The sequence below is a fragment of the Oreochromis aureus genome, linkage group 4, assembly GCF_013358895.1.
Source record: "Oreochromis aureus strain Israel breed Guangdong linkage group 4, ZZ_aureus, whole genome shotgun sequence".
Taxonomy (NCBI): Eukaryota; Metazoa; Chordata; class Actinopteri; order Cichliformes; family Cichlidae; genus Oreochromis; species Oreochromis aureus.
This window is the reverse complement of record NC_052945.1, coordinates 10,568,923-10,594,548: the sequence shown is the minus strand read 5'-3', so window position 1 is coordinate 10,594,548 and position 25,626 is coordinate 10,568,923. Positions and strand designations below refer to the sequence as shown.

Sequence of the window (25,626 nt, the reverse complement as noted above, 5' to 3'; positions counted from 1 at the left end):
CAGGTAAATTGAATTCAGAGTGCCTCGAAACGTGGCAGTTTCTTTCTGTGCTTTAGTAGACCAAAGCAAGCAAACTTTCATCTAAAATAAATGGCAAAGTACTGAAAAACAAGAGTGTTAAATTTATTAATATATTTTTTCAGACTGTGAGATTTTTTTAAGTTTCTCAAGTATTTAACAAAGGTGACTGTTGAACTACAGCTGACACCCATCTAGGGAATTATTTGATTTGTTTTCCCCTGTTATTTAGGATTGCATGCTCTTAAGATGAACTTTTATTGAGCAGACTGTAACTGTCTTACGGGCAGGTTTCTACAATAAAACCAGATGAGCATCCAGCATTGAATCGAAAGGATTTCAAACTGCTCAAAGGGCCTGTGGTTTATTTTATAGCACATAGATTATTTTTTTCCCTGGTCTGCTTTTTCAAATCATAAACCCCTGCAACATTACAACCTGAGAAATATAATATTTTCCAGTGTAAGATTACAGTGTGCATTCTTCTTTATGAAGGAAACACCAAGCATCTTACTCCCTGAGAGAATAAGTAGTATCACTGTAGCAGTCTGTTTAATTATTTATTGGTCTGTTGCTGTGAGAAATCCTATTTTGCTATGCTGCCTGTGAATGAATACTCTTATGCCCTGAAACTATGAGAATATTTATTTATTTATTTTTTTGTGGTAAACACACAAGATTTTTTTTCCTCTAGACTGAAGCACATTTGCTTTGTCTGAGTTCTGGTAACTGACAGTAAGTGGACAATAAATCAATCAGTAAATAAATATAAAAATAAGTAGTCTGCACTAACCTTCTGGTTGTTTTTCTATTTTACATCTTTAAGCATTTTTATGGCAGTCACGCTAGACTGGTTTTGATAAAAAGTTGTTCATTTCATAAAAAATATTTCCCTGTCTATTCCTTCATATTGCTGGGACCACAAGTGCTAACTATGTATGCACTTTATTTAAAGTTTGCACTTGTACTGTAGCAGAAAGCATGGAATAAAAAAGCCAACAGTACAGACACACTCTTATGGGTACGTATATGTTCAGTTAAAGGAGTTTTGGCTCAGCAGCTCTCTTTTTAAAACCTAAATAATTAAGCTTCCTTTAATCCTTGAAGTGACAAATTCTACCTAACCAGAAAGTTATCATTCTTGTTTTGATTTGATGGATATGGTTCTTAACTTTTTTTTGTTGTTGTTGTGGTAGAAAAGCTAATTAATTACCTTGGGTGCCTTTAAAATTGGTTTTATAGAATTAGTTTGAAGTCAGTGTAAAAGTGCCGCTAGATGTGATAGCTATGGCATTTTCTCCCCACTTGCTGGCTTGTTATTAACAAGCTATGGCCAATGAGCCAATGAGCAAGTGATGTTTCAGACATGCCTGTTCTTATCACATCTGTGTTTTTTACAGCCAAGGAAAGGCTGATCTCAAGGCTTCAAAATGGGACTTCACAAACCAATGGGTGACATCTCTGTAGCTATTTCTATCTTTTATAGTACCTTAAAAGGGCTATGTCAACACGTGTTATTTTAAAGAAAGGATTTTCTGTTTTCATTTCATCCATGAAAAATGCAAAAGAAGTGCTGTCAAGAACATCGTAGCACATCAGGTGGTCAACTGTAGAAAAGTGCTGTCGAGAATACTGTGCACAGTCTGAAGTTAAAAATGAGATAAAAGCATGCACAGTCAAAGCTGATGTTGACTCTTATTTTCCTTGTCCATGCATAAAATGCTTAGAGATGTTTTCCTTAATAACCATGTACATGCGGAGCATGCACATTAGCACCACCATCAAGATAACAGACCGTCATTAATCCCTAAGGGCCTCTACTAAATGCAGTCAATACATTGCTCCTTTGACTTATCAGTAATGGCAACTATCTTTGGCTGTGTGTTGATACTTTGTAGCTGCTTCCCATTACTAGGGGGCACTGTCATAAACAAGTGGCCATGGAGAAAAGCAAAGTTATACAAAAAGCTGATGTGAAGTGAAGTGTTAAAAAGAAGGAAAAGCATCCACTGTAGCCACCAACTGTGCTTTTTGCTTCTCGTGTTTCCGCTGTTTGTGGTGAACTCTTTTATTCCTCCCATTTCTGTTCTGGACCAATTTTCAGTCAGTCAGCGCAGGTTCATCGACTGAGCTTCATACTGTTAGTTTTTTGGAGAACTGGATGCAAGCATGTTTGCGTAAGTTGCATACCCCTCTGCGCAGGAAAATACTTATGGAAATAAACATACACTGTAAAAAGAAAATAGGTGAACCAACTTAATTGAATTATTTCAATTGGTAACACCTAATTTAATTAAGTTCTTTGAAATGAAGTTAATACATTAGATAACACAACTGATTTATCTAATGTATTAACTTCATTTCAAAGAACTTAATTAAATTAGGTGTTACCAATTGAAATAATTCAATTAAGTTGGTTCTTTTTTCAGTGTACACGCAGAACCATAAAATAAACTTTAGAAGTTCAGAAGTATGTTAGATTACCTCAACAAAGATAATTGTTTCCTCCGTTTTTTTGGTAGAAAATCACATAAAAAGAGCACTAACTCTGTTAAATTAATACACAGTACAGCTACTTGGACAGCTAAGCGTTTGGAATTTTGTTTAGATTTTTTTTTTAACTTTGAGTTGTTTTGATTGGTTCAGGTGTGTCCTTATTGACCTGACACAGCCTGGTTTTTAATGTTAACTCTAAGCACTTTGTGACTGCTTCCTTGGCTTAAACAGTGCTGTATAAATATAATTTACTTACTAACAAAAAAAGAACAAAGTAACAAAGTGACAGTAATTTTGACAGATTTGCACAAATATGTGTTTTTAAAAAAAATAGAGCAACATAAATGTAAGTTTTAAGCGTAGATCGTGTAAATTGAATGTGATGAAGTGGCAGCCAACGCTGCAGGTCTCTGCTGGTGTAGTTTGAAGGGAAAATTGGTTATTGTGCGAAGGGTACGCCGGATTTGACCCTGGTCTCAAAAAGACATGCAAGTGTGAAATCCACTTGAAAGGTAAGCAGCTGATTAAGCTACATGACAAAAGCAATATCATCTCTCTTTCTCTCTCCAAATTTTCCATTCACCCACATCTCTTCTCTTTTCTTTGCATTCATTTGCTTATTAGCAAGGCTGTTTCCACCACCTTACACAGCACATACGTGTAAGTTTAAATAACAAATCCTCTCATGGCTGAAAAGCCTGCGAGACGTCTAAGAAACAATTCGATTTGACTGAATACTTATATTTCTCCCTCTCTCTCACTCTCTTTCTTACTCTCTCTCTCTTTTTAAATTTGTACAAGCAATTAGGTGCACGTCCTCATGCCTGTTGGGTCTGTTACCATAGCTACAATACCATTGTGCATGCAATCATCTGGTCCTTGTTTCCTCCAATAGGGTCGCACAGCTAAAGCTGTAGTATAAAGTAAAGATGCTCATCTTTCAGCAACACACTAGTAAGAATCATTATGAGAAGAAAGTATTGGAGAGTGGCAGACAGGGGACTGCGCCCAGTCATGGCGGACAACAGAAATAAGATCCGACGAGCCAAACAGCAGGAGAGAAAGGTGAGAGCATCTACCATTTTGAAATTCAATTCCTTTCATTGTTCATTCAAAGAGTTTTGTGCAACAACAGTGACAGTAAACAATATACGGCTTTGCATTCAAGCTTTGAAAGCTAAAAAGCAGCAAAAAAGAAATGTCACTTTAAATGAAATGCATTAGCTGGACGAAAGCAGGCAGCTACAGTCTTTTTAGACTTATAATTGCGTCCGAAGGTTCTTAAGTCAAACTGAGCTTCAGTTGGTGAGATCAAAGAATTCCAGCTGAGCTTTGCTTTAAAGGAACGATGTTCTTTGTACATTACATATGACGGAATAGACGAAAATAGGGGGAAAACACCCAAAACATTAAAACAGATGTGAGGCTTAAACGATCTGAATCTTGAATAAAAAATGCATGAATTTAATTGTAGTTACACAGATGTGGCCTAAATCAAAGAGAACCCCAAAACACATCAATCAGAACATCCAAAGAAAAGATGCATTCAGGAGCAATCATGGAGGAGCTTTGAGGCCAGGCTTGTTGAAATCAAAGGCCTGAGAGCAGAAATATGTTATGCAAGCTATCCATATAATTCAGAGAAAAATAAATGCGGTCAGTTCAACTGCAGCTTGGAAAAGGACAACAGCCAATGCAGCATGTTCAAGCTGCTCCCCTACTGGGCGGCCCATGAGCCTGTCGATATGGTGGTTTGATGTTGGATGGAAAATAAGAACCCCCCCACAACAAACAGAGGGCTGGAACAGAGAGACTGGAACAGAGAAAGAGAGGGTAGAAAGGGAAGAACCATCGACAGATGGACTCTGTTGTGATTAAAGATGGCGGCTGTCTTTACTGCAGACTATGAAGGACTATACTCGATGCCTAGAAAAGCGGTGGGAGTAGTCTGCGATTCAGCACAACAAAACCAAGAAGCACACAGTAAGGTAAACCAGCAGGTCTAATGTTTGCTTTGGAATCTGTGAGGATGAAAATTGGTGTTACTTTCCTTTGTCTTGTGTATCGTTCCCTTACGTCCGTTACCGTCTTTCATGTCAGTGCCGTACTGTTTTGTTGTGTCAGCCCTCTCATCAAAAGCAAAGCACATCATCTGATTTGACCAGTGAGTGTGTATCGGATGACCAGACAAGTGAAGACCACGATAGATTGAACACTTAAATTAATTTGGATTTCTTCCAGCCGGCAGATGTCTGGCAATGCATTTTCGCCATTTGGTACATGGTTCCGCATGTATGTCTTTGGTATTATATCACCATGGGAAATGTAGGCCTTTTAATAAGATTTTTCTTCCCTTTTTGTGGGAATATGGTGCTCTGCAAGCTATAATATCCTGCAAAATAAACTCAAGTCTGCAAATTGCTCAATCCTCTGTGGCTAATCCATTCCAAGACTTGTTAGTCATGATCTATTCAGCCTGGACAAAGGATATCAGCAGGACATCAGAATACATTTTCTGACAGTCTTTTGATATTACTCTTTGGATCATTTCCAGAACTTAAAACAAATACAGAAAAGCTTTAATATTCATTCGTCATATCAACGGTTTTGAATGTTTTTAGTCCATAAGCCCCGCGATTGCTTTACATTATAGTTTTGAGAGCTTTGAAAGATGCATTGTCCTCTTCGTTGTTTCTTTTATACTTCTTAACTTTTGGCAAACTCTTTGAAGACAGCCAGCTTGAAAAATCTTTATTGTGTGCGCTGAAAATGGGAGCTTCCATTTAAATATCTTAATGTGGCTTTGTTCATCAGAGAGTCTTCAGCAGAGATAAGCCTGTTTCAGCCAAAGCCTACAAAAAAGCCTAAATCCACACTGACAGGTGGAACAAAAGAATGCATAAAGAGCTGAACTGGGAGACATTAAGTTGTCCTCTGGTAATGCTTAGCTGCAGCAGTAATTTGACAATATTTTAAAATATGAGAACAATTTTTAAAAGGTAGCTTTGAAGGGTTGTAAAAAAATTCCTCCTGCAAAGTACAGAATAGTGGATATGCATTTTTAGAATTTAGTATGAAGGAAGGGTACATGCATAAAGGAATTAAGAATAAAATGTCAAATCTTCTCCTTAAAGGCTTTATACAAGTGTGTTTCCATAACAATTCTGACACAAAGTGCTTGTTTTACAAAAGGTTTGCTGATTTTAGTGAAAACCAGTTCTTGTTCACACTTCAGAGTTAGGCACAGAGAAGCCTCTTCTATTGTTCCTCTGTGCACTAAGCAGCTTGGCTGGGCCAGTTGCTTGAGGGCTATTTATTTGTAGTTAAAAAGAAAGGGAAGAGCATTTTTTTTCGTATGAATTTCACACCCAGCTGTTTCAAACTATCAAAGGGGTCCAGTTTAAAACGCCTTCTGGTTACAGGACTTCTTGAGCTTATGTTTTTAAACCTTTTCACTGTTGCAGTTATTTACAGTTTGTGGTGTTATGTTTTGGACAGCATGCCAAAAGAGGTCAAAGTGTGTGAATTTGTCTTTTTTATGATAAAGCACACTTATTTTTAGGGACAGTTCGATGCAAAAAGGTACATTTTGTTTCTTGTTAACTGCTGAAGTTAAAAGTAGATCTAACTTCTGGAAAACACGCATTAAAGTAGAACCATCAAATCTGTTAATTTTGGGGACTTTAACCTCCTCTTATTTACTTTAACTGTAATATGAGAAATCTCTTTCTGATTGCTCACCGACACTTCCTGTACAATCAGGAGTTGTGCAACCAAAACTGGGGCACAGATACCTCTTGGGCATCTGAAGGTTCTTATCTATATCAGATGTAATGATGTCATCATATCATCTTAGCCTGTTGCCAAGTGGTTGCAAGACAATGTGATGACACCATTACATGTGATATAGATAAGAACCTTCAGATGCTCAAGAGGTATCTGTGTGCCAATTGTGGTTGCACAACTCCTGATTATATAAGAGGAGTTTGTACAAACTGAGAGATTTATTTACAGTAAGATTGTTATTTATCGTTGAACTAAAGGTGGCAGCAGGGCTAAGGCCGGGTTAGAGAGGATGCTATTTTCTGCATAGTTTGCCTGTTTCTTGATTCTTTGACATACTCCTGTACTTTCCTCAGTGTCAACTTGTGTCAGTGGTTTTTGTAATGCAACAGATCTCAAATTATCTCGGGAGGGATTGAATGATTTTTCTCTCAAATCATTAAACTCTAAAAAGTTGGGCTTTTTAATTCAATTCAGTTTTATTTATAGGGCACCAAATCACAACGCCTCATGGCACTTTATAATCTAAGGTAAAGACCCCACAATTTTATAGTTTTTTACAACTTTAAACTGTCAGTGTACTGGACTGGGTCATTGTGTTGGGCATGAGGCCACCCTACCCTAGTGTTAGGAGCTTTAGCTTTGTTTTTTCAAGAATATTTCGAATATAGATCAGTAATGGTTTTGGTTTCAAATATTTTGCAGCAGAAACATCTTCAAATGAAAATGTAACTATTCCATCATGTTGAACTCCTACATGTTTTCAGTTATGTAGGAACTAGTCTTAACCAATATTTCTTTCTTTTCAGAAGCAAATGGATTGCAATGGCAAACCGTTATGGCGACATTCTGCTTCAGCCAGGACTTTCCATTTCATAGGGGTGAGAAGGGCTTTACCTTTACGGAAGAAATGTGTGTTGAGTAGCAATACAATGGAATCTTCAATAAAAGGATGCACTACTGGAGGATGCGTGAGGAAGTCAATCAAACTCAAGGTAATGCAGGTGCATTTGCATGCAGATCAGCCTTTTCTCCATCTGTGCGTTCACCGTTCACCAAATATAAACATGTAGACCCAGAACCTGTTGACCCTTGGAGGAGAAAATCTAAGAGAACCGTTTTAATTTCCAGTTAACACTACAAAGGAGTATACTACAAAAGAAGTTTGACATAGCAGCACTTCCTTTGTGCTAGCTGGCTTGACTAAACCTGAAACTCTCAGTCAGTGATAAGGGGTATCTTTCAACTTTCTCTGTTAAACTTGGTTTTCCGGTTCAGGCTGTGTGTGTCCTGACATAAAAGAGGCGTTTCACTCGCCATATGACTTTTCTTTTTCACAAAATGATTCCAATCGTAGACATTATCAGGTCATGATGATTCAAAAAAATCTGACAAAAAGTACAACACTACTGGAAATAAGAAAAGAGAGTAATGCTGCAAAAAGAGTGTTAAAATAAAGATTTTGACTGGAGTTCATGTATTTATTTTAAAGCTGATTGCACTCTTGGTGCTGCTGGTTGTTTTTAATTGGAGCTTGGAAACTTTAGATTAGATACAAGTAATATCACATGTTACCATTCCAAGTAGTCCACTGAAGGGGATATTAAACTAGCTTTAGTAATGTACGCCTTAACAAGTTGCTCATGTAAAACTCTGACTTTAAGCTCATCACAGCTCGCTAACCCATTGATCATAGTATGCTCTCAGGTCTCCAAAAAACGGGTACAAAACGCAAGAACCCATAACAAAGCAACATGATAACAATAAAAAACAAATAAAATATTCAATAAATAAATAAAATGGTATGCAAACCCTAGGATAAAATGATAAAATTTGTCAAATAAAATAAGCACATAAATATGCTTTTATGTGGGATGATTCCAGAGTCTGGTGGCAGAGAATGGTTGCCTTGGTCATTTACAAATACAATCAGCCATTTTTTTTCTTTCAAACATAAACAGATTTGCCTAACATCTGGTAGGAGTAGTTATTTACGAGTCCTTATTAAGATAACATGACAATGCTTGATTATTGTCACAGCAAGTCATGGATTACTTGTGTACACTCTGTTTACACTCTGCCCGACTCTGCTCGGACAAACTGGTTGTTATGATTGGGATATTCCAAACAAGTGTTGCCAACTGGGAAGTTACACAGTGCCCCCTGGCTGACAGACGCAACATCTCCCATCTCTTTTTTACTTATATTTATCGGCCATTACAAATTGTGATATCGATATGTCAGCGCCCACCAATATATCAGTCAGGTACTAACGAATATGTGCAGGGATTTACAGTTAACCAGCTGAGGGGTGATAAAGGTTTGGATAACTATTTGTATTAGTACTTGTAGTTCGTAAAAGATGTTCTTCACAATATTACCTGTTTGATTGTTAAAAGCTATGAATCAATAAAAACATCAAGATTTAAACTACAGATCTACATATGAGGCTAAAGCACCAAATTATTTTTGTTTCACTCAAAGAAAGTACCAGTTAAAAAATTGCCAGTACTGGAATTTGCGTGCTCTTCTGATTTGCTTTTGGAAGAAACAACAATAACACAGAGTAACTGATGCTATAAAGAGAGAACTGTCAGGGTACTTAAAATGCTTAAACTGCTTCTGCACAAAATCAATTTTGCCTCGAGGAGGCTGCAGTGCATTGGGCCTTTTTCATGTTTTATGTTGCCCGCATAAATATTGTAAGAACTACAGTTCACACTTGAAAGGTTTCCAGGTTTGAGCCGGTGTTTGGAGTGATACGTTGAGACAAAGTGTGAAATTCTTGTTGTATACAGCTGTATCCTGTTATCCTACTCTAGTTTTTTTTTTTTAATGATTTCATGTAATTACTTACAAATCAAAAACAATATGTTATTATAGTGCCCCACTAGCTTTACATCTTAGGCTCAGTAAAACAGTGTGACAGCTGAGGAATTGACATGACACAGTCAGTCAGCAGCTGCACACTGGCTATTGTAAACTGCTTATTATATTTGTTAATTCATGCATTTCAGTTTTTAAGACATAAATGTGATGCAATTGCATGTTGTTGTCTGTCTCCAACACTTTTTTGAGTTTTCTTCATAAAGACACTCGAACAAGATCTCTTTGTCCCAGTTGCGTTAAAAATACTTTCAAAAATTGCAAGCTAGTAAACATTGCATTTACACAGAAAATGTACCATATTTTTTTTACACTGAATGCATCACAAGTGTTTGTGTCTAAGGGATGAATAATGAGGCCAGCCAGATTCATTGTTTTCACACTATTAGTATGTTAAAGTTTTGCTGATGGCCTCATCATTATGTGTTATGTACCGGTACGTTTGATGTCTGCTTTATCAGATGTTCTAGCGAAACTTCCTGGTGGTAAAAATTTATGATAAAGGCCGCCTGAATACAGCACATAACAGGAAGAGTAAACCCTTGCTGATTTTAACTGATCAAAGCGGCTCTTGTAGAGTAATCAGTAAAGTCATCTGGTGCAGTCTGTGGTTGGAATGAAACCTGCAGACTCTCTGACTCCGAAACAAGTGGTTGCCCAACCTGCTCTGAAGTGTAGTCTGCTCTTGCTGATAAGTGCTACTCATTCCCTGAAGAAGTTCTTTAGTGTCCTTTGTGGATACATTCTCAGTGTGTGTCATGGTTTCTGCCTGGCAAGACACAGTCTGACAAAATAAGGCTCCTCAAATCCATTAAGGTAAACATTTGAGCATTTTTGAATCTTTATATATACCAGGGATTAAAAATCAGGGCAACGCTGAGATCACAGGTTATTATACTGGCTGTAGATCTGATGTGAACAACAAAAAAAGGCTTTTCAGCTTAATGTGCACTGTGATGCTGATGTATGTAGCAGTTAATCAGTCGTATTGCACTGCGGTTTCGTTTTAGGTAGATTTTTTAAATGTATTGTTATGTCGTATTTCTGTGCATTATGCATGAATTTTCATATTTCACCACTTGAAAGAGAGAGAGGGAGAGAGGGGAGGAGGAGGCGGGTGGAGAGGAAAAATCGGTGTACCACATGTACCGAAGCTTAACACCGGCAGTTTGTGAAGTGAACGGGCGAGGCGCTGTGCATCATCTCCTGTAGCCTCAGCTCCATACAGACAGTGAGAGACAGCCATGGAGAGGCGGAGAGCGGACTGCTTTCTTTGTTATTTTTAAACTCTTGCAATTCGCAACAATGACACTGTCGGCTGGGACTCGTGTCGGTCCGATAGCCCGATGCACTCGAAAGCAGAAAGATTTTCACCGGTTAAGTATATGTCACTTTTTTAATGGCTCCCCCCGTGCTCAGAGATTGGGATTGCGGTAATCGGGGGGGAAATATACCATCGCTTTGCTTTGCTGATTGTAAATGTGTTCGGAAATGGTTGCTGGGATTCCCTCTGTGTCCTCTGACGGTAGGGGAAATGTTTACGGGTGCTTATGCTGTGTGTTTATTTTAGCAGCTGTTAGCGGGTACACCACAGATATTATTAGTGTGACAAAGTTGTGCACTTGTCGGTCGGCTGCTGATAGGCCTGGCTCGCTCTCCCCCTCTATGTGTGTGTGTGTGTGTGTGTGTGTGTGTGTGTGTGTGTGTGTGTGTGGAGTTTGTTTCTGGCTCCCCTCCCCCACTCGCTGTCGTTCTGCTCATTCTGGAGAGGCCAAGACATGGATGTGATGAGAGGCTCACTTCAAAGGAACAACCCAACTGACACGGTTTCAGAAAAAAGGGCCATTTTTCCCCCCCTGTTTTAACTCGACTCTGACCGGAGGAAATTGTATGTAATCTCTTCTAAATATACCTCCGCCGGAGCCGCACACCTGAGAGCGCAGAAGCGTTCATTTATATACTAATACGCGGATGCATCGTCTTTACAGGTAGCAGCAGTTTGCCCGGGTGATTTATTCCTACCAGCATCGTTAATAGGCCTGAAACGCTCGTTTTTTTGGAGGGGAGGGCTAATTTTCATTCCAGCACATCTGGCCTGATGCACAGTGCACGTGCTGCTCACACTCCAGGGCTCTGCAGCGAGCAGAGCCGCTGCTGCCAGTTTTGTCTTCATACAGCCTTTGTTCAATCAGAAAAAAAAAGATTTGTATCAGTACTGAACCAGACAAGAGAGTGGGTGTGCCCTAAAGGGAAGGGTGATCTTGCTAGAGTAAACCCACCTGTCATTTGTTCTGAAATCATAATTTGGCAACATTTATATTTAATCCTATTAGTCAACAAGTAGGCTGCACTGGGATTTTCGAATGGGAAGTGATTTAGGCTGAAGTCAGGGCTATTTGCGTTCAGTTTCTCTACCCGTGATTTGGATCTGCTTGCAGCTGTCAAGAAGTAGTGGCTGCTGCTGTGGATATGTGAATTTAAAGGGTCAGCTGTGGCTGCATTAGACCTTAAATTGAATCCTGACACAGTATCTGGGAAGCTTAGCCATAAGCTAAGCAGTCCGTACTGCGTAGAGGTGGAGATCCGGGCTCTACGGTGTCGTTCCTCAGCAAAAAAGCAGCCCACTTGGTTATTACACAAAGAGTAAGATCTGTCCTTGATCCCTAAAATCATTTGATACACCATCCCAGGTCCTTTCCTAACACCAGGGGGTATCATATAAAACGAGAATATGGCATAAGGATGTAGAATGTGTCATTTGCAGTACTGCTATGTCAGCTAGTGGGAAATAGACTTGGGCTGCTTCATTATCAATTTAATTTTGTAAACCCCAAGTGAATTTCCACCCTTCCAATACTAATTTGAATGAAACTGGAATAGCTGTGTGAACTAATGATATGCATTTGCTACACTGTATTCATACTGCTGTCTAGTAAAAATACGCCTCTAGACTTTCGGCGCATATTAAAGGCCTAATAGCTGTAGATTTCGATTTCTGCTCAGGTTTGCAGATTGTATGTCGAATATCTGATCCTAGTGCATGAATGCTTTTCTTTCACTTTATGCTTTTATGATTATAAAGTACCGCTGTACTGATTTTCCTGTGGCTGTGTTATTGGACATGACTCAAATGTGAGATCAATGTGCTTTAGGGCTTTAGAGTAGTTTTCAAAAGCTTACACAGAAATAAGTGATATTTATTTACCTGCTTTAAAAAAATCAGGCAAAACAACAACAACAAAAAAAAGCTCAACAACCACATTTATATTCTATTGATTGTGAATTTCTCAGTGTGGATTAAATTGCATTGTAAAAACCTCAGAACAATGTTACACTGTTAGTGCCCTGTCACTGAGTAGCAAAAGACTGCCTTTCTATAACGTGTTAAAGCTGCATCTCATTATAAATTTTCCTCCTTGCAGGAGTTCTTTTGCAGTGGCATAAGTAGAATTCTGGATCGAATAGTTGTGCAGTGTGGGCTCTACGGGGACGTGGTATATGGATGCTGGGACTATGAGCATAAGCGACAAACGGGGCTACTTAGCAGACCTAGGAGGCAGCTTCACTGAGGATGCTCCCAGACCTCCTGTCCCCGGTGAAGAAGGAGAGCTCATATGCAGTGATGGTCGCCAGCACAGCAACCTCGGCTTCTCCTCAAAGAATGAGAGCCTCAAATGTGAGCCGTCTGTGGCTACACCCAGGCGATCTGACTTGGACCTGGGTTACGAGCCGGAGGGCAGCGCTTCGCCAACACCACCCTACTTAAAGTGGGCGGAATCTCTTCATTCTCTCCTGGATGACCAGGATGGCATCCTGCTGTTTAGGACGTTCCTCAAGCAAGAGGAATGCGCAGATATGTTGGACTTCTGGTTTGCCTGCAGTGGTTTTCGGAAACTTGAAGCCGGTGAGGTTACTGAGGAGAAGAAGGTGAAACTGGCAAAACTGATATACAAAAAATACATCCTGGACAACAATGGGATTGTCTCTAGACAAATCAAACCAGCTACAAAGTCCTTCATCAGAGACTGTGTGATGAAGCTTCACATTGATCCTGCCATGTTTGATCAGGCTCAGACTGAGATACAGACTATGATGGAGGAAAATACCTATCCATTATTCCTAAAATCTGACCTATATTTGGAATACACGCGGACAGGGGGTGAAAGCCCAAAGTTGTACACTGACCAGAGCTCGGTTTCTGGCAACGGAAAGGGGCTATCGAGCTATTTACCACCTTTAAAGGAGTATGAGGAATGGAGATGCGACCAAGGACCAGAGGAGCTGCCTGAGTGTGACCCCACGCCAAGCAGCCGTCTTACTCAGAAGCTGCTGATGGAGACGGCACAGCAACGAGTTGCCAACAGCACAAGATTCCAGGACAGTCACGAGTACAGGTAAATCCTCCGAGCAATCGAAAAAGCTTCACTTCAGTTTTAGCTGCACAGCATTTCTCTGCAAACTGCTGAATTAGAAAAATAAAAAAGCCCTGAAACTGCACACCAGCACTTGGGCTGATGTGACTGTGAGTGTAGCTCAGGAGATTGCAAAGACTGTGTGAAGAGAGTTTTAAGTATTTGCACTTATGGTGGTGAAAAAATCTCAGAAGATAATAAGGCTGCATTACCAACTGTTTGGAGGTTGCAGCAGAAATCTCTGTGGTTCTTGTGAGGGCGCTCTAATAATCATGTGTTTTGTTTAGGCACTGAAACAGACTTTGTATTGAAAGAGTTAAACAATGATTTTGTTTAAGGAGGAGTTCTTCCGAAATCATTGCCCCTGGAGTTTGTAATCTTTGCCTTCCCTTTCCTCTGTATATGAGGGCTCCATAATAAAATATTGCAAAAATCATGTTTGACTGTTTAGTCTAGGGCTCCCAAACGTTTTTTAGTGTTAGCCAGGGCTGTTAATAGATCCTTAAAGTAGGGATTCTTTTTGAATTTTAAGTCACAAAATTAATAAAATCTTCACAACAACATGACATGTTGGAATGCACAATCCTATATGATCTTTTTTCAGTTTGGACATCTGCTGCAAGCTTTCAGTACATGAAATGGTCAATAGTGCAGCTTAAAGTCAAAGAAAATATGCTAATAAAAAGTGGAATGTATTATTTAGAATTGGGACAAAGTTCAGTTTTTGTACTCTGACGCACATCAGCTGCATACCCATGTGCAGGTCTACAAAGTCTTGGCTTTTTAGCGCCAGTCAAGTGTGGAGTTGAGGTGTACTGTTTTGTGTTTGAGCTGAAACTACCAATGCCTGTCATGCTCCTGCACATGCTCTTGTTGTTCACAGTATTTATTCCAGTGCTGATCTTTCTGATTGCATTGTTAACAGTTGAACAGAGCTGGTGGTTTATTAAGTTACCTGTAGCTATGTGCTATTATATTTGGTAATGTCTGCACAAGTGAACTGGAAATGCCACGGAAGACCAAGTCTGATTAATCAAACAAGACAACTCTTCTCTGATGCAATACTTGGATTTCTTTCTTTTTCTTTCTTTTGTATAGGCTGTCCTTAGGTTGTTGGTGATCTTTTCCTTGATTTTTAAATATGTATAATAGTGATAATAATTAATAGCTCTGAGCTGTATCAAGGCAAAGAAAACTTTGGTTTAAGGTTTGTTATATTACAGAATGTACTGGACATATGTGGGTAGATCTCAGTGATATTTTATGCATGGAACCTTTCCAACATACAGCAGTCGAGAGACTGGCAGAAAGAAGTGAAATTTTTTTGGCTTTGGTAGGTTCTGAGTATTTAGACCAGGATCTAGATGCTTGTGATTATAAGGCAAAGGGAATTATAATCCTGTTAAATTAAACAAAAGCAGCTTAGAAATAGAAAATTTGTTATAAGGGCTGATAGGAAGTCAACTTCTAAAACTTAGTGTGAACTAAGGTTACAGCTTAAGCAGAGGCTTAAGGACTCTTGCAGTAAAAATGGCCAACAGAAGCATGTTTGGTGTGCGTCACAAGGAGCACTTGTAGCATTGTTCGGTTATTGCTACAACTTAAATAGCTACATTGTAAGACTTTAACGCAATTGCCTAATTTGCTGTTATGTATAATTTTCAATTTGCATCACTGTCAGACTACAAAAATGTTGCCATGTTTGACCTCTGTTCCTGCAGTGGCAGCGGTATGATGGTGGGGACAGGAATTTACATCAGCTGACGAACATAGAATACCTTACAGATAGAAAGTTCTCTGTTGCAGCAATATTGAACACAGCCCTGTACTATGTGTCTGTGACTGAACAAATCCCGATAACCATTTGGTCAGTTAAATACCGTGAGCATGACTACTACCCTTTCTCTCCAAATTCGTTCTACACTGTGGGCACCTAGGCTCTTACTAGCTGATATCTGCAGATTGCAGAATGCAAAAGGCTCTGTTGGAGGATATGAATGTTTGAAATCTTATCCAAAATATAGAAAGGAAAAAAAAAAGCTTCTGCCGCAGGCATTTCAGGCATGTGCTGGTGAAAATCTACACGGCAACTGATAAAGAGGTTTTAAGTTGTGATTGAAACACACTTGTGAGCTTATTTCCACATCATTATTTCAGCAATCAAGCATTTGGCCAGAATTACAAAAAGGCATTTCATTTTTAAAGCATCACCCATTGGGTTTTTGTGAAACTAAATCTTACAGCAGTTTTGTCAGATCTCTTCAGAGACAGGCAACAAGAGACATTAAATAGTCTTTCAGAACAGCTTTAAGAAATGAGATGACTTGAAAGAGAATAGCCTTTATGTGCATTAATGTTTTGGGAGATTTTTGCAATGTGAACAACTCAGATTTGTTCTCATTAAAGTTAAAATTATACTTCAAAGGCATGACTTCACTATATTTGTTATTTGAATGAAAGTTGTTGTTGCCTCTGAGTAATATTAAAAGCCACCCCACAACAATCTCCAGGCTTAAGTAAAGTTGAGTTGCACATGGAATAATAATATTAGTCACAATTTTTATATTGTTCAAGTCAGATAGAGATACTGAGATGCTGTATTGCATTTTTCAAGTTAAAATCTTAAACTGCTAGTGCCACCCATGCTTTCTTCCTGGATTGCAAAGAATGCTGAAATGCACAAGTTTCGAGACTTATGCCTGAATGTATCAAAGAGATGAGTGTTCAGTGACAGAGATGGTTTGATATGACTAATGGCCCTACGCTCGCTATCGCGGGTGTCGTGTGCTGATTTTGACATCACCTCATGTGCTGGATGCCAAAATCTTTGTGGTGCTTCAACCAGTCAGGTCGTGCACCTCTCGATTTTTGTAACCGGGCGCCGAAGCTGGGTTGAAGACACGAGTGTACGATCGTGTCGGCTTTTACCGCCACTTTAATGATATTTCAGTACAGAAGCTCAGAGACTTACAGATATACAGAGGAAGATTTTGCAACTGTTTGAAAACTTGAGAATTTGTGGCCAAAACTTTGCAAAAAACCCCACTCCAAAGCCAAATCTTTGCTTCTGTTTGGCTTATTCTACTTGTATATCAGTACTTATGTACCAGTATTATCTGAGTTGCGACATCTATCATTCAGGAGAATACTGCAATGTGAGACAATGTTGCAGTGGCGAGAAAAGCGACAATTGGGCCGGGCATACTGGGGCCTTAAAGAAAGCATCTATGTACTCAGTGAATGATCATCATTGAACAGAGGTGGTGGGTTAAGAAACCAGTAAACAGATAACACCTTTTCTTCTTTCAGTTGTATCAAAAATGTTACCACATACTCCAAAATTACCAGTTTAAAAGTTTTGATAGAGTGCAATTTTTGTACTTGTACTAGCCCTTCGCTAACCTGGCATTATAATTATTCATAATTATAACATATTTATAAGCCAAATGTTAATGAAATTGAGTGCAGTGATTTTGTTTTGAACTCTGGCCCCTCTGTACTCTTAACAAGGAAAAAAGGACTTCAGGAAATTGGAATTTGAAAAGAAAGTATCGATGTCTTGCATGTATAATTCATTTATAGAACGGTTTTCTAAAAATGTGAAAGGTTTTAAAAGAAGTCTCCCTAAATTTTATTAAATCTATGAGGAAAAATTGCATCTGGATCTGGCTGACACCGACATTTGACTGTCCAATACTCTGGTATTGAATTTGAAGAGTATGGCATGATGGTGCAGCAGTCAGCACGGTTGCCTCGGAGCAATAAGATCCTCGGTCAGGCCGTCTGGAGTTTACATGTTCTCCAAGTTCCTGTGTTCTCCCAAAGTACTCCAGCTTCCCTCCACTGTCCAAAAGCATGCATGTAAGGTGATCCTATAATTGTCCGTATGTGTGAATGTGAGCGTGAATGGTTATCTCTCTGTTCCTGCTATGGACTGGTGGTCTGTCCAGGTTGCACCCTGCCTTTTGCCCAATGACAGCTGGGATAGGCCCCAGTGCCCTGTGACTCTGATTTGAGCCACAGGGCACACAGGGCATTTTGGTCACAGGGTTAAGAAAGTGGCTGGGTAGAATTTTACATGCTGAAATGCTATCAAAAATGCTGTTGCTAGCCTATCTTGCTCTCTGTTGCTCTTACTTTACTCTGGTTGTGAGCCTGTTTGTTTAAGCCATGCCAATGAGATAGAAGTGCGAGTGACAGGATATTACAGCAGCAAAAAAACCCAAAAAACCTACACTGTATGAACAAACAGAGTCACTCATAACTCGCAGTTAATGGCTGTTTATGGCCTTTGAAGCCTCTGCTTCCTTGTGCCAGACATTTTTCAGATATGAATCACTGGCAGTCAGGTGGCACGAGGGGTCAAGAGGGGTCAGGGGATTGATATAAACTAGTATTAGGCTCACTGTCAAACTTGTATAGTATTTGCAAATGATCTAAGTTGTGTATAATTAGTGGGCCTATATGAACTTAAATCCAATCTCATTTATGCCAACAATGACAAAAAATTAAGCAAATCTGAAGAATTCAATCTAAAGACTCTCATGTTCTTCTATCTTCATCCCTGTGGTTGAAGATAGAAATCTTCATCCAGCTACAAGAGCTGCAGGTTCTGTTATCATAATAGAGCTTTCTGACAGGTGGGAAACATTTAAATGAGTATGTTACAGAAAATAAATTGCAGGCAAAAACACAATTAAAATAAATAAAGTCCAAAGTGTAGAGACATAGATTTTATCCATCCTGCTACAGCCTTACTTTGAGGCAAACTCAGTTAAAAAAAACAAAATAAAATGTCAATCAATCAACAAATATTCATTCATGTATTGATTTGTTTTTATATGCAAATTGTATGCCCCCCGCCCCTTATTCTTTTCTTCAAAGTTGTGAAGACAGCACACTGCTGCCTATACTGCACAAAAAACAAAACAAAACTGACTTCTCATTAATGCACTCAGCTCAACTGATTCTTGGCCAGAAGACTGGTGTTTTACAAGATGTAGCATTTCTAATTGTTGTTTATGTTGTCATGTTAACCAGCTTAGAAATCATCCAAAAAACCTTTGTCCATCTTATTATGAAGATGCCTATCATATCTCAGTCTACTTCTGTTTGTTACCCTTTTCTCAGCATTTCCTGTTTTTTGTTTTTTTCTCCTTTCTTTTTCCCCCCTCATTTTTCCAGGCATGCACCATGTCGGGAGACAATCAACCCGTACTACGTCAACACTGGCCATGTTATGGCTCCTGCCACCAGCGCCAATGACAGTGAGCAACAGAGCATGTCCAGTGACGCAGACACCATTTCCCTTACGGACAGCAGTGTGTATGTATTTTGGCTTCATCCAAACATTTCACACACAGTTGTACCAGATAAAAAAGGCTATGCAGGTTACAACTTCTAGGGCAGCAACAGTTTTACCTTCACCATTAAAATAAAAGACAGGATCCTCTTATATGTGGGAATAGTATATATTTTAGTGCAACTTGGATTTCAGTGTTTTTGAGTCATAGCAAGTTGTGTGCTTTTGAATAAATATATGCAAAATAAAGACTTTTAGTTGCAGAGATGACACTGGAGAATTCAGCCAACGAAGCTTCAAAGCTTGCACAACTGGACAAAAATGTTTTTGAAGCTGAATGGATTAGAGGCTGTTATCAGCTAATTGATCCAAGACTTCCAGAACAGGAAAAAACCCAGAATGAGTAATATCATATAAAATTACACTCTTCCGCACGTGATATGTGACCATAATGTGCAATGCCGCTTGCGCAGAAGGGACACTTTTAGCCTGTGAGAATACCTGTCCTGCTTTACTAACTAATCACTTTCTAGGTGTTCATTTTAGGCACGAATTCTGTGAAAAGCTTTCAACTTCAAAGCTGCCTCTGTTGTTTATTCATGAGCATGTTTTATGAAAATGTCTTTGTTTAATTCCAGAGATGGGGTTCCACCCTACAGATACCGCAAGCAGCATCGCCGCGAGATGCATGAAAGTGCCAGAGCAAATGGGCGAGTGCCACTACCTCATATTCCAGTGAGTTATTCATGGGTTATTTCCCTTTTCTCTCCATTTCTGCCTCGACACCTTTAGCTGTCGGTTCCTGGCTCATTTTTCTCTGCTCCGCCATTGGAGATGTGCATATTTAAGCTCTGCTGTGTCGCGGGGCCTGTGATGGAGTATAAGAATAGCTGATGGTGAAAGAGTAGTCTGTCTAAATGCAGCTTGATGCTTTCCTAAGCTGCGTGCGCTGAAGCCTAGTAGACATGAACCTTTCCCTGTGACAGCCTGATGCCTCCCTCTGCAGCTTCTGCTCTCTCTTGGTAGGAAACTCGAGCTCTAATTAGGCCTTGGAGTAAAGCGTCAAATTAAAACGCCTCATCCAGCCTCTCATTAAGATGTAAGGATTGACTATATAGAAGAGCCCAAATCTCTAGCCCTAACAAATTACTCTTCAGTTTTTTCTTAATAAGAAAAAACTGAGATTATGTTTTAAATATGTTTAAAGATGAGTCTCTTGTCAAGTTATTTTTGCACTTACTGGATTCAAATCGGGGGGCACAGCTTTGAATAGGATTGCAGTATAATTGCATACACTGACAGGAGAAGAAATTGTACACTTTATAAAACAACCCAAGACTAAAGTTGCAGTTCCCCTGTAATTAAGTAGAATTTCAGCATATTTTATTTGAAATGACAATGTAATTATATTAACATACAAATACTTAAAGGTAGGTACACTAAAAAACAATCAAACAAGGAAATAAACTGAAGTAGTGTGTAATTTTAAATACTTAGTAATAGTGGAAAAGCAAACAATATTTCCCCCCTTTTTACATGGTGGGTACACTATACTTTTTGAGGCATGGGTCGTATTATACAATCGCTTAACCTTCCCTATCTTCCAGGTATCTACTCCATTGTCCTTTTTTAGTTGCACTGCACTTAAAAGTACTTACAGTATAATATATGTATAAATTGGGCGGGGTTGAGCCATTCTATAATCTGGCCTGTATTAAAAGTACAACATACTTATGATGTAAGATGAGGAAATATTGTTTGTTTTTCAACTAAATTACCAGGAAATTATGCAGTGCTTAATATTATTTAAAACACTATTTAAAAGGACAAAAAACAACATTAACTGTCTTTCTAAGGTGTTGGGCTAATACATGGTGGCACAACAGCTTTAGTGCTCATTGGTGTTAATTCTCGAGGTCCCAGGAACTCTACTGGAGAGTTCTCCCAAAGCCTCCATTTAGAGTTTTTGTGACTGCGGCGTGCTGCCTTAAATCTGCAGTCGGTTAACAAGGTTTAAATATGCCTATAGTGAAAGCAGTAGCATATGTTTTACATCATTTTGATACTCATCCCAACCCCCACAAGACCTACGCATGACTGTCTTTCAATTCAGCGGACTACTTCCATCATGACAGACATGAAAGACGAACACCTGGAAAAGCAGGGGTCTAGTTGGGCCCAGCTATGCCAGAAAAATGTTCCCACAGCATAACAGATCTGGTGGATCCCCCTCACTGTAGGGACCAAGCATTCCTGCTTTAAATTGAATTTGTCACATATCTGTAGGATGAGGCCGTTATTAAATCTGGTCTAAATCTCTTTATGTCCTGACAAACAAAGACACCTTTATCAAATATATGTATTATAATGTAAGTAAGTAAAATAATGTAAGTGTTGTATTTCAAAGATAACTGTGTTTATGCAAAAATGTGGTTTGATCTTCATGGCAGTTAAATATATGAACTACACAAATATACTCAATGACAGCTTTTACAACAGGGCAATAGCCCTAATCAGTGCTAACAGCTGACCTGATTAGCGACCTCATTGGGCTTTTTTTTGTGGGGGGCAATAATGCACAATGAACATTCATTCTTTAATTTATTATTCTTTAAGGTTTACACTTTAAGGTTTACTGTGTTGTGTTTTTTTGTGTTTAGTGCCGACATTCCAATTTCGTTATTGTACGAGATATGACTGTGCAATGACAATTAAGAGTTATCTTAACTTTTATGTCATCATTGAAGTCAGAGAACCTCCTTAAGCAGCACAAATTTGATCAGATGTAGAAGAATAATTTTGTAACATTTTATTCCAACAAAACAGTTTTAGCTCATTAAAATTATCATTAATATTTTTAGTTCATGCCTTAAAACTTCAATAAGATTAACGTCTGACCATTTCTTGTATTTTTACCATTCAGTTCTTATATTTATGTTCTTTCTGTCATTGTCTTTTTCCATCAGTCAACCTCTCCTAAGCTTAAGGTTGTGCTGCCCGGACATTCTTCTGTAAAAGGTCTTTGTACAATATGGCAAGACACTTGTCAATGAAATATTTTTAACTGAATTGAAGACTAAATGATTCAGATACCAAACTGGTGAGTCCCTACTGCTGGGGAGCAAACCCAGATCTTCAGAAATAATTACTGTAAATACTTATTTCAAGGTTTTTCATAGTTCACACCAATCAGTCTTGAGCAAATACTCAGGCTTGCAAGATGATGATTAGTGGATGCAAAGTCATTTTAAGAGTCACACAGAATGCGTTACCTTGATAGAATTAACAGCAGAGAATGAAGCATACTGAAAAAAAGCCCATCAGCTTTAGTGATATTTAGTGGTAAAGTTGTGGCACATTCGCTGATACTTAATTTATTATCCCTTTGGTGTTTTTAACACTCAACACCATCTAGTTTAATGTCTTCCTGCTTATGTTTAATCACTTTAATGTGATTGCTGAAAGAATGTTGGAGGCCAAGGTGGGAAAACATCCTGGGACTGCTGAAGTGGCTTTGACAGTAATGCAGCAGTGCTTACAGTTTGACATTTCTTTCTCCAGCGCCCAAACCGGATTCCAAAGGATATACACGTGGAGCCAGAAAGGTTTGCTGCAGAGCTGATCAGGAGACTGGAGGGTGTACTGAAGGAGAGGGAGGCTCAGGAGAAACTAGAGGAGCGACTGAAGAGAGTACAGTTGGTATGTTCTCTCCGTTTTCTGAAGCAGCGTGTACTATTGAAAGAACAATCAGATGCTGTATTTTGTTAATTCTGTCTAATTGATATGAATAAGAAGCATCCTTTAGCAGTTTCTACAGAGGTTCATGCTGAATGGAACCACGTTTTCACTGAATGACCTCTAATATAGTCCTAACAATGCAGAGCTATTAGTTACACATTCAAGTCAAGTGAGGAAGTGTTAGGAGCTGAACATTGCTACTACTGTGTAACACAACTGAAGAACTTTAGGGGATAGGGGAAATTAAAGTATGAGTTCTTGAAGTATAAATGCTTTGGGGCAAAGGAACAATTATTTTTTATTTGCTTTATCATCAGTAATATGTCAGCTAATAATGAAAAATGCAGTACAGTGGCCTAAAGAACTAAACTTAAAACAACTTTAAACTTAAAATTTTTTCATTTGCAAAGCTTGAGTCAGAGATTGTTTGTGACTGCAACATGAAGGGCTGGTTTTAAAGATCAAATTTAAAGTCCTCATAGTGCAAATGGTAAAATCAAAGAGCTCTGTTTTCCCAATTTACTAAGTTTGGTTTACTTTAATAAAAGAATACTTGAATAGATTGTGAAAGCTTATTGAAAAGCAGATTGCTGGTTGAAGTGTAACAGTAGATACTACCGATGCTTATTTCTGAGCCAGACTGTGAGGTGTGTGCTCGGCCGTTGAGCTTTAAGTCTTCAGTAACAAAGGAGACTTAAATCCACCTGGCCTTAATGAAATTAATGAGGCCAACCATTTGAATAGGGAATAAAAAAACATTATGAATCACTTGGAGAATTCTGTCCTTGGCCTGTCAGCAATCTGGCTTTGTCTGTGAATCAGATGGAGCACCTGCACATGCCGCCACTTGTAAGCCTGGAACAGTGAGCCGCCTGTTTGATGTCACTTGAATGGTGATGAAATGGTTCCTGAAACCACAAATGAAATCTCCCTCAGTGTACGGTGCCAAGTATTAAGTCTCAAGGCAGGCAATTTATGTGGGTAGGTATGAAAGGAAAGAAGGTGCCATCACGCAGCTGAGGGTTTGGCCTTTGGAAACGGGAGGCGAGGACGCCATTCATCAAGTAATACTTTGGAAATGTGAGCTTGGGTTTTAGCTTGTAAATGATGATATCAGAAGCATTAAAATGTGATGTAGTTATGAAATTCGATTTTTAAGGGTGTGCCATCTTGTTAAAAAATCCAAAATCTGATTTCATGACAATGCAACTTTTCAGCTTTCCACAGCTCCGTCATGCATTCTGCACAAAATGTGATTAGGACTTTACATAATGTAATTATTGTACGGAGTAAGTAAATTATTGGCAAAAGATTGTGAGCAGGGCTCTCATTGATTGCTTGAAATATCTGCTCGTCTCTTCTTCATTGTTCTGTGTGGATTTTTTGTGGGCTGAGCTAGCGCAGATATCCGGATGGAAAGCGGAGATGTGAAGAAACATCAATTACTTAAAAACCTGCCAAAAAATATTTGGCTGCATGGGTCATATTTTGCAATACAGCTGCATCTAAGAAAGCCGTGGGCATGAGAAAGTTAACTGCATGTAGGAACAGGCTGAGTTTCCTTTTCACACAGTTGGAGTAAGAGGATGGCGAGCACAGAGGCAGCGCTCAAAAGATGGTTTGGCATGTTTACAAGTGAAGATCTATTGAAGGTTTATTTAATTATTGACATAACTGGCATGAAAGGTTTGAGCTTGTGCTGGTTAAAAATGAAATCTATCTCTACCTCTATAGATATTCTCTCTGCCAAAATGTTCCCGACTTTATACAGGATGCAAAATAAAAGGCGTATGGTGCTCATTTCTCCACCTACAATAAAATGTTTTCTCTTTATCCAAATTTCCCCGGGGGATTATGATGAATATATTATTATGAGGGTGAAACTGAATGCTTAAGGTCTTTACTGTCGCTCTGGACAACCTGCTGGCATGACTGTGGAGCTGTTTTTTATGTTGAGATTACAGGGGGCAGTAGGATTACATGATGGCTGTGTTCAGTTTAGCTAAGTTTAACCACAAGTCGTGAGCCATTGTTGTAAATAGGTGCTCATTTTGGTTTGGTGTAAACAGCATGTGTTTGAATAAGTGGAGAAATAGTTTTAAAGTGCTCATGTAAATCTGCCCTTTGCTTAATGGTGCTTTGTTTAAATAGCCATGGGGCCTTATTGTATAGTAGTGAAGCATGCTAGTGCTAAGCTTAAAGATCATTCACATCAAGTATTATGTGGAAACAAGTTAGAAGAGGGGACATTATATATCATGCGTGATTCTGTCATGATCGATAATCTCTGATAGGGATTTATTTTTTTCAACCACGAGTATCAAATAAAAATGCTCGAGCTCAAGTGTGGATTTCTAGAGACATTACACTCCTAGAAGTTTACATTAAAAAAATCTAGTAATGTGTTATGATCAGTGTTGGGTAAGTTACTTTAAATTAGTAACTTAGTTACATTACTAGTTACTTCTCTAAAAAAGTAACTCAGTTACTTCAAGTTACTCGTTACTTTCAAAGTAACTAGTTACTAGGGAAAGTAACTTTGGTTTTACTCAGAATTCTCTTGTTAATGTGTTGCTTCCGTAACTGGATACCCAGCCAGACTGCCAGTCTTCTAGCTTGCTTACTTGCCACAAGTGCACTGTGCCACCGACCAATAGAAAGGAAAAAATAATGTGCACATTTCCACGAGAGAAATCCCACGCCTGGATCGTCGTTGACCGCCGCCATGATTCTAGCCTGCTTTTTACATCCAACACAAAAACTGCAGTCGTGGTGCTTTTGATTGTACTCAGAACTTGGAAATTCTGCCTTCTGAATAGGAAGATGTAGGTAACACCAGACTGCAGATGAGCTGCATACAGAGCTGGACTGGGACAAAACAATCATCCTGGGCATTTTGACTAGAGACCGGCCCACCATTATAGGAAAAATCATAAAGCCTTTGAATGAAAATAAACACTGTTGTGACAGTGATGTACACTGTTCTGATGG

General features: G+C 38.9%; 1 protein-coding gene across 4 annotated transcripts in view; it reads left to right on the top strand.

The window, feature by feature from the left end:
- Positions 1-3,312: 3,312 nt before the first annotated feature.
- The window catches only part of axin1 (axin 1), a 31,178-nt gene continuing 8,864 nt past the window's right edge, over positions 3,313-25,626 (top strand). Inside the window, exons 1-7 of one of the 4 annotated variants that reach the window (XM_039611389.1) lie at positions 3,313-3,579; positions 4,417-4,497; positions 7,107-7,292; positions 12,606-13,577; positions 18,780-18,920; positions 19,536-19,632; positions 22,459-22,596. In XM_039611389.1, coding sequence (XP_039467323.1) covers positions 12,682-13,577; positions 18,780-18,920; positions 19,536-19,632; positions 22,459-22,596 — 1,272 coding nt within the window. In that variant the 5' untranslated portion in view covers positions 3,313-3,579; positions 4,417-4,497; positions 7,107-7,292; positions 12,606-12,681. Of the gene's footprint in view, positions 3,580-4,416; positions 4,498-7,101; positions 7,293-10,386; positions 10,560-12,605; positions 13,578-18,779; positions 18,921-19,535; positions 19,633-22,458; positions 22,597-25,626 lie in introns of those variants that run through there. The other 3 variants (XM_039611390.1, XM_031737410.2, XM_031737411.2) reach the window with 3 other exon arrangements.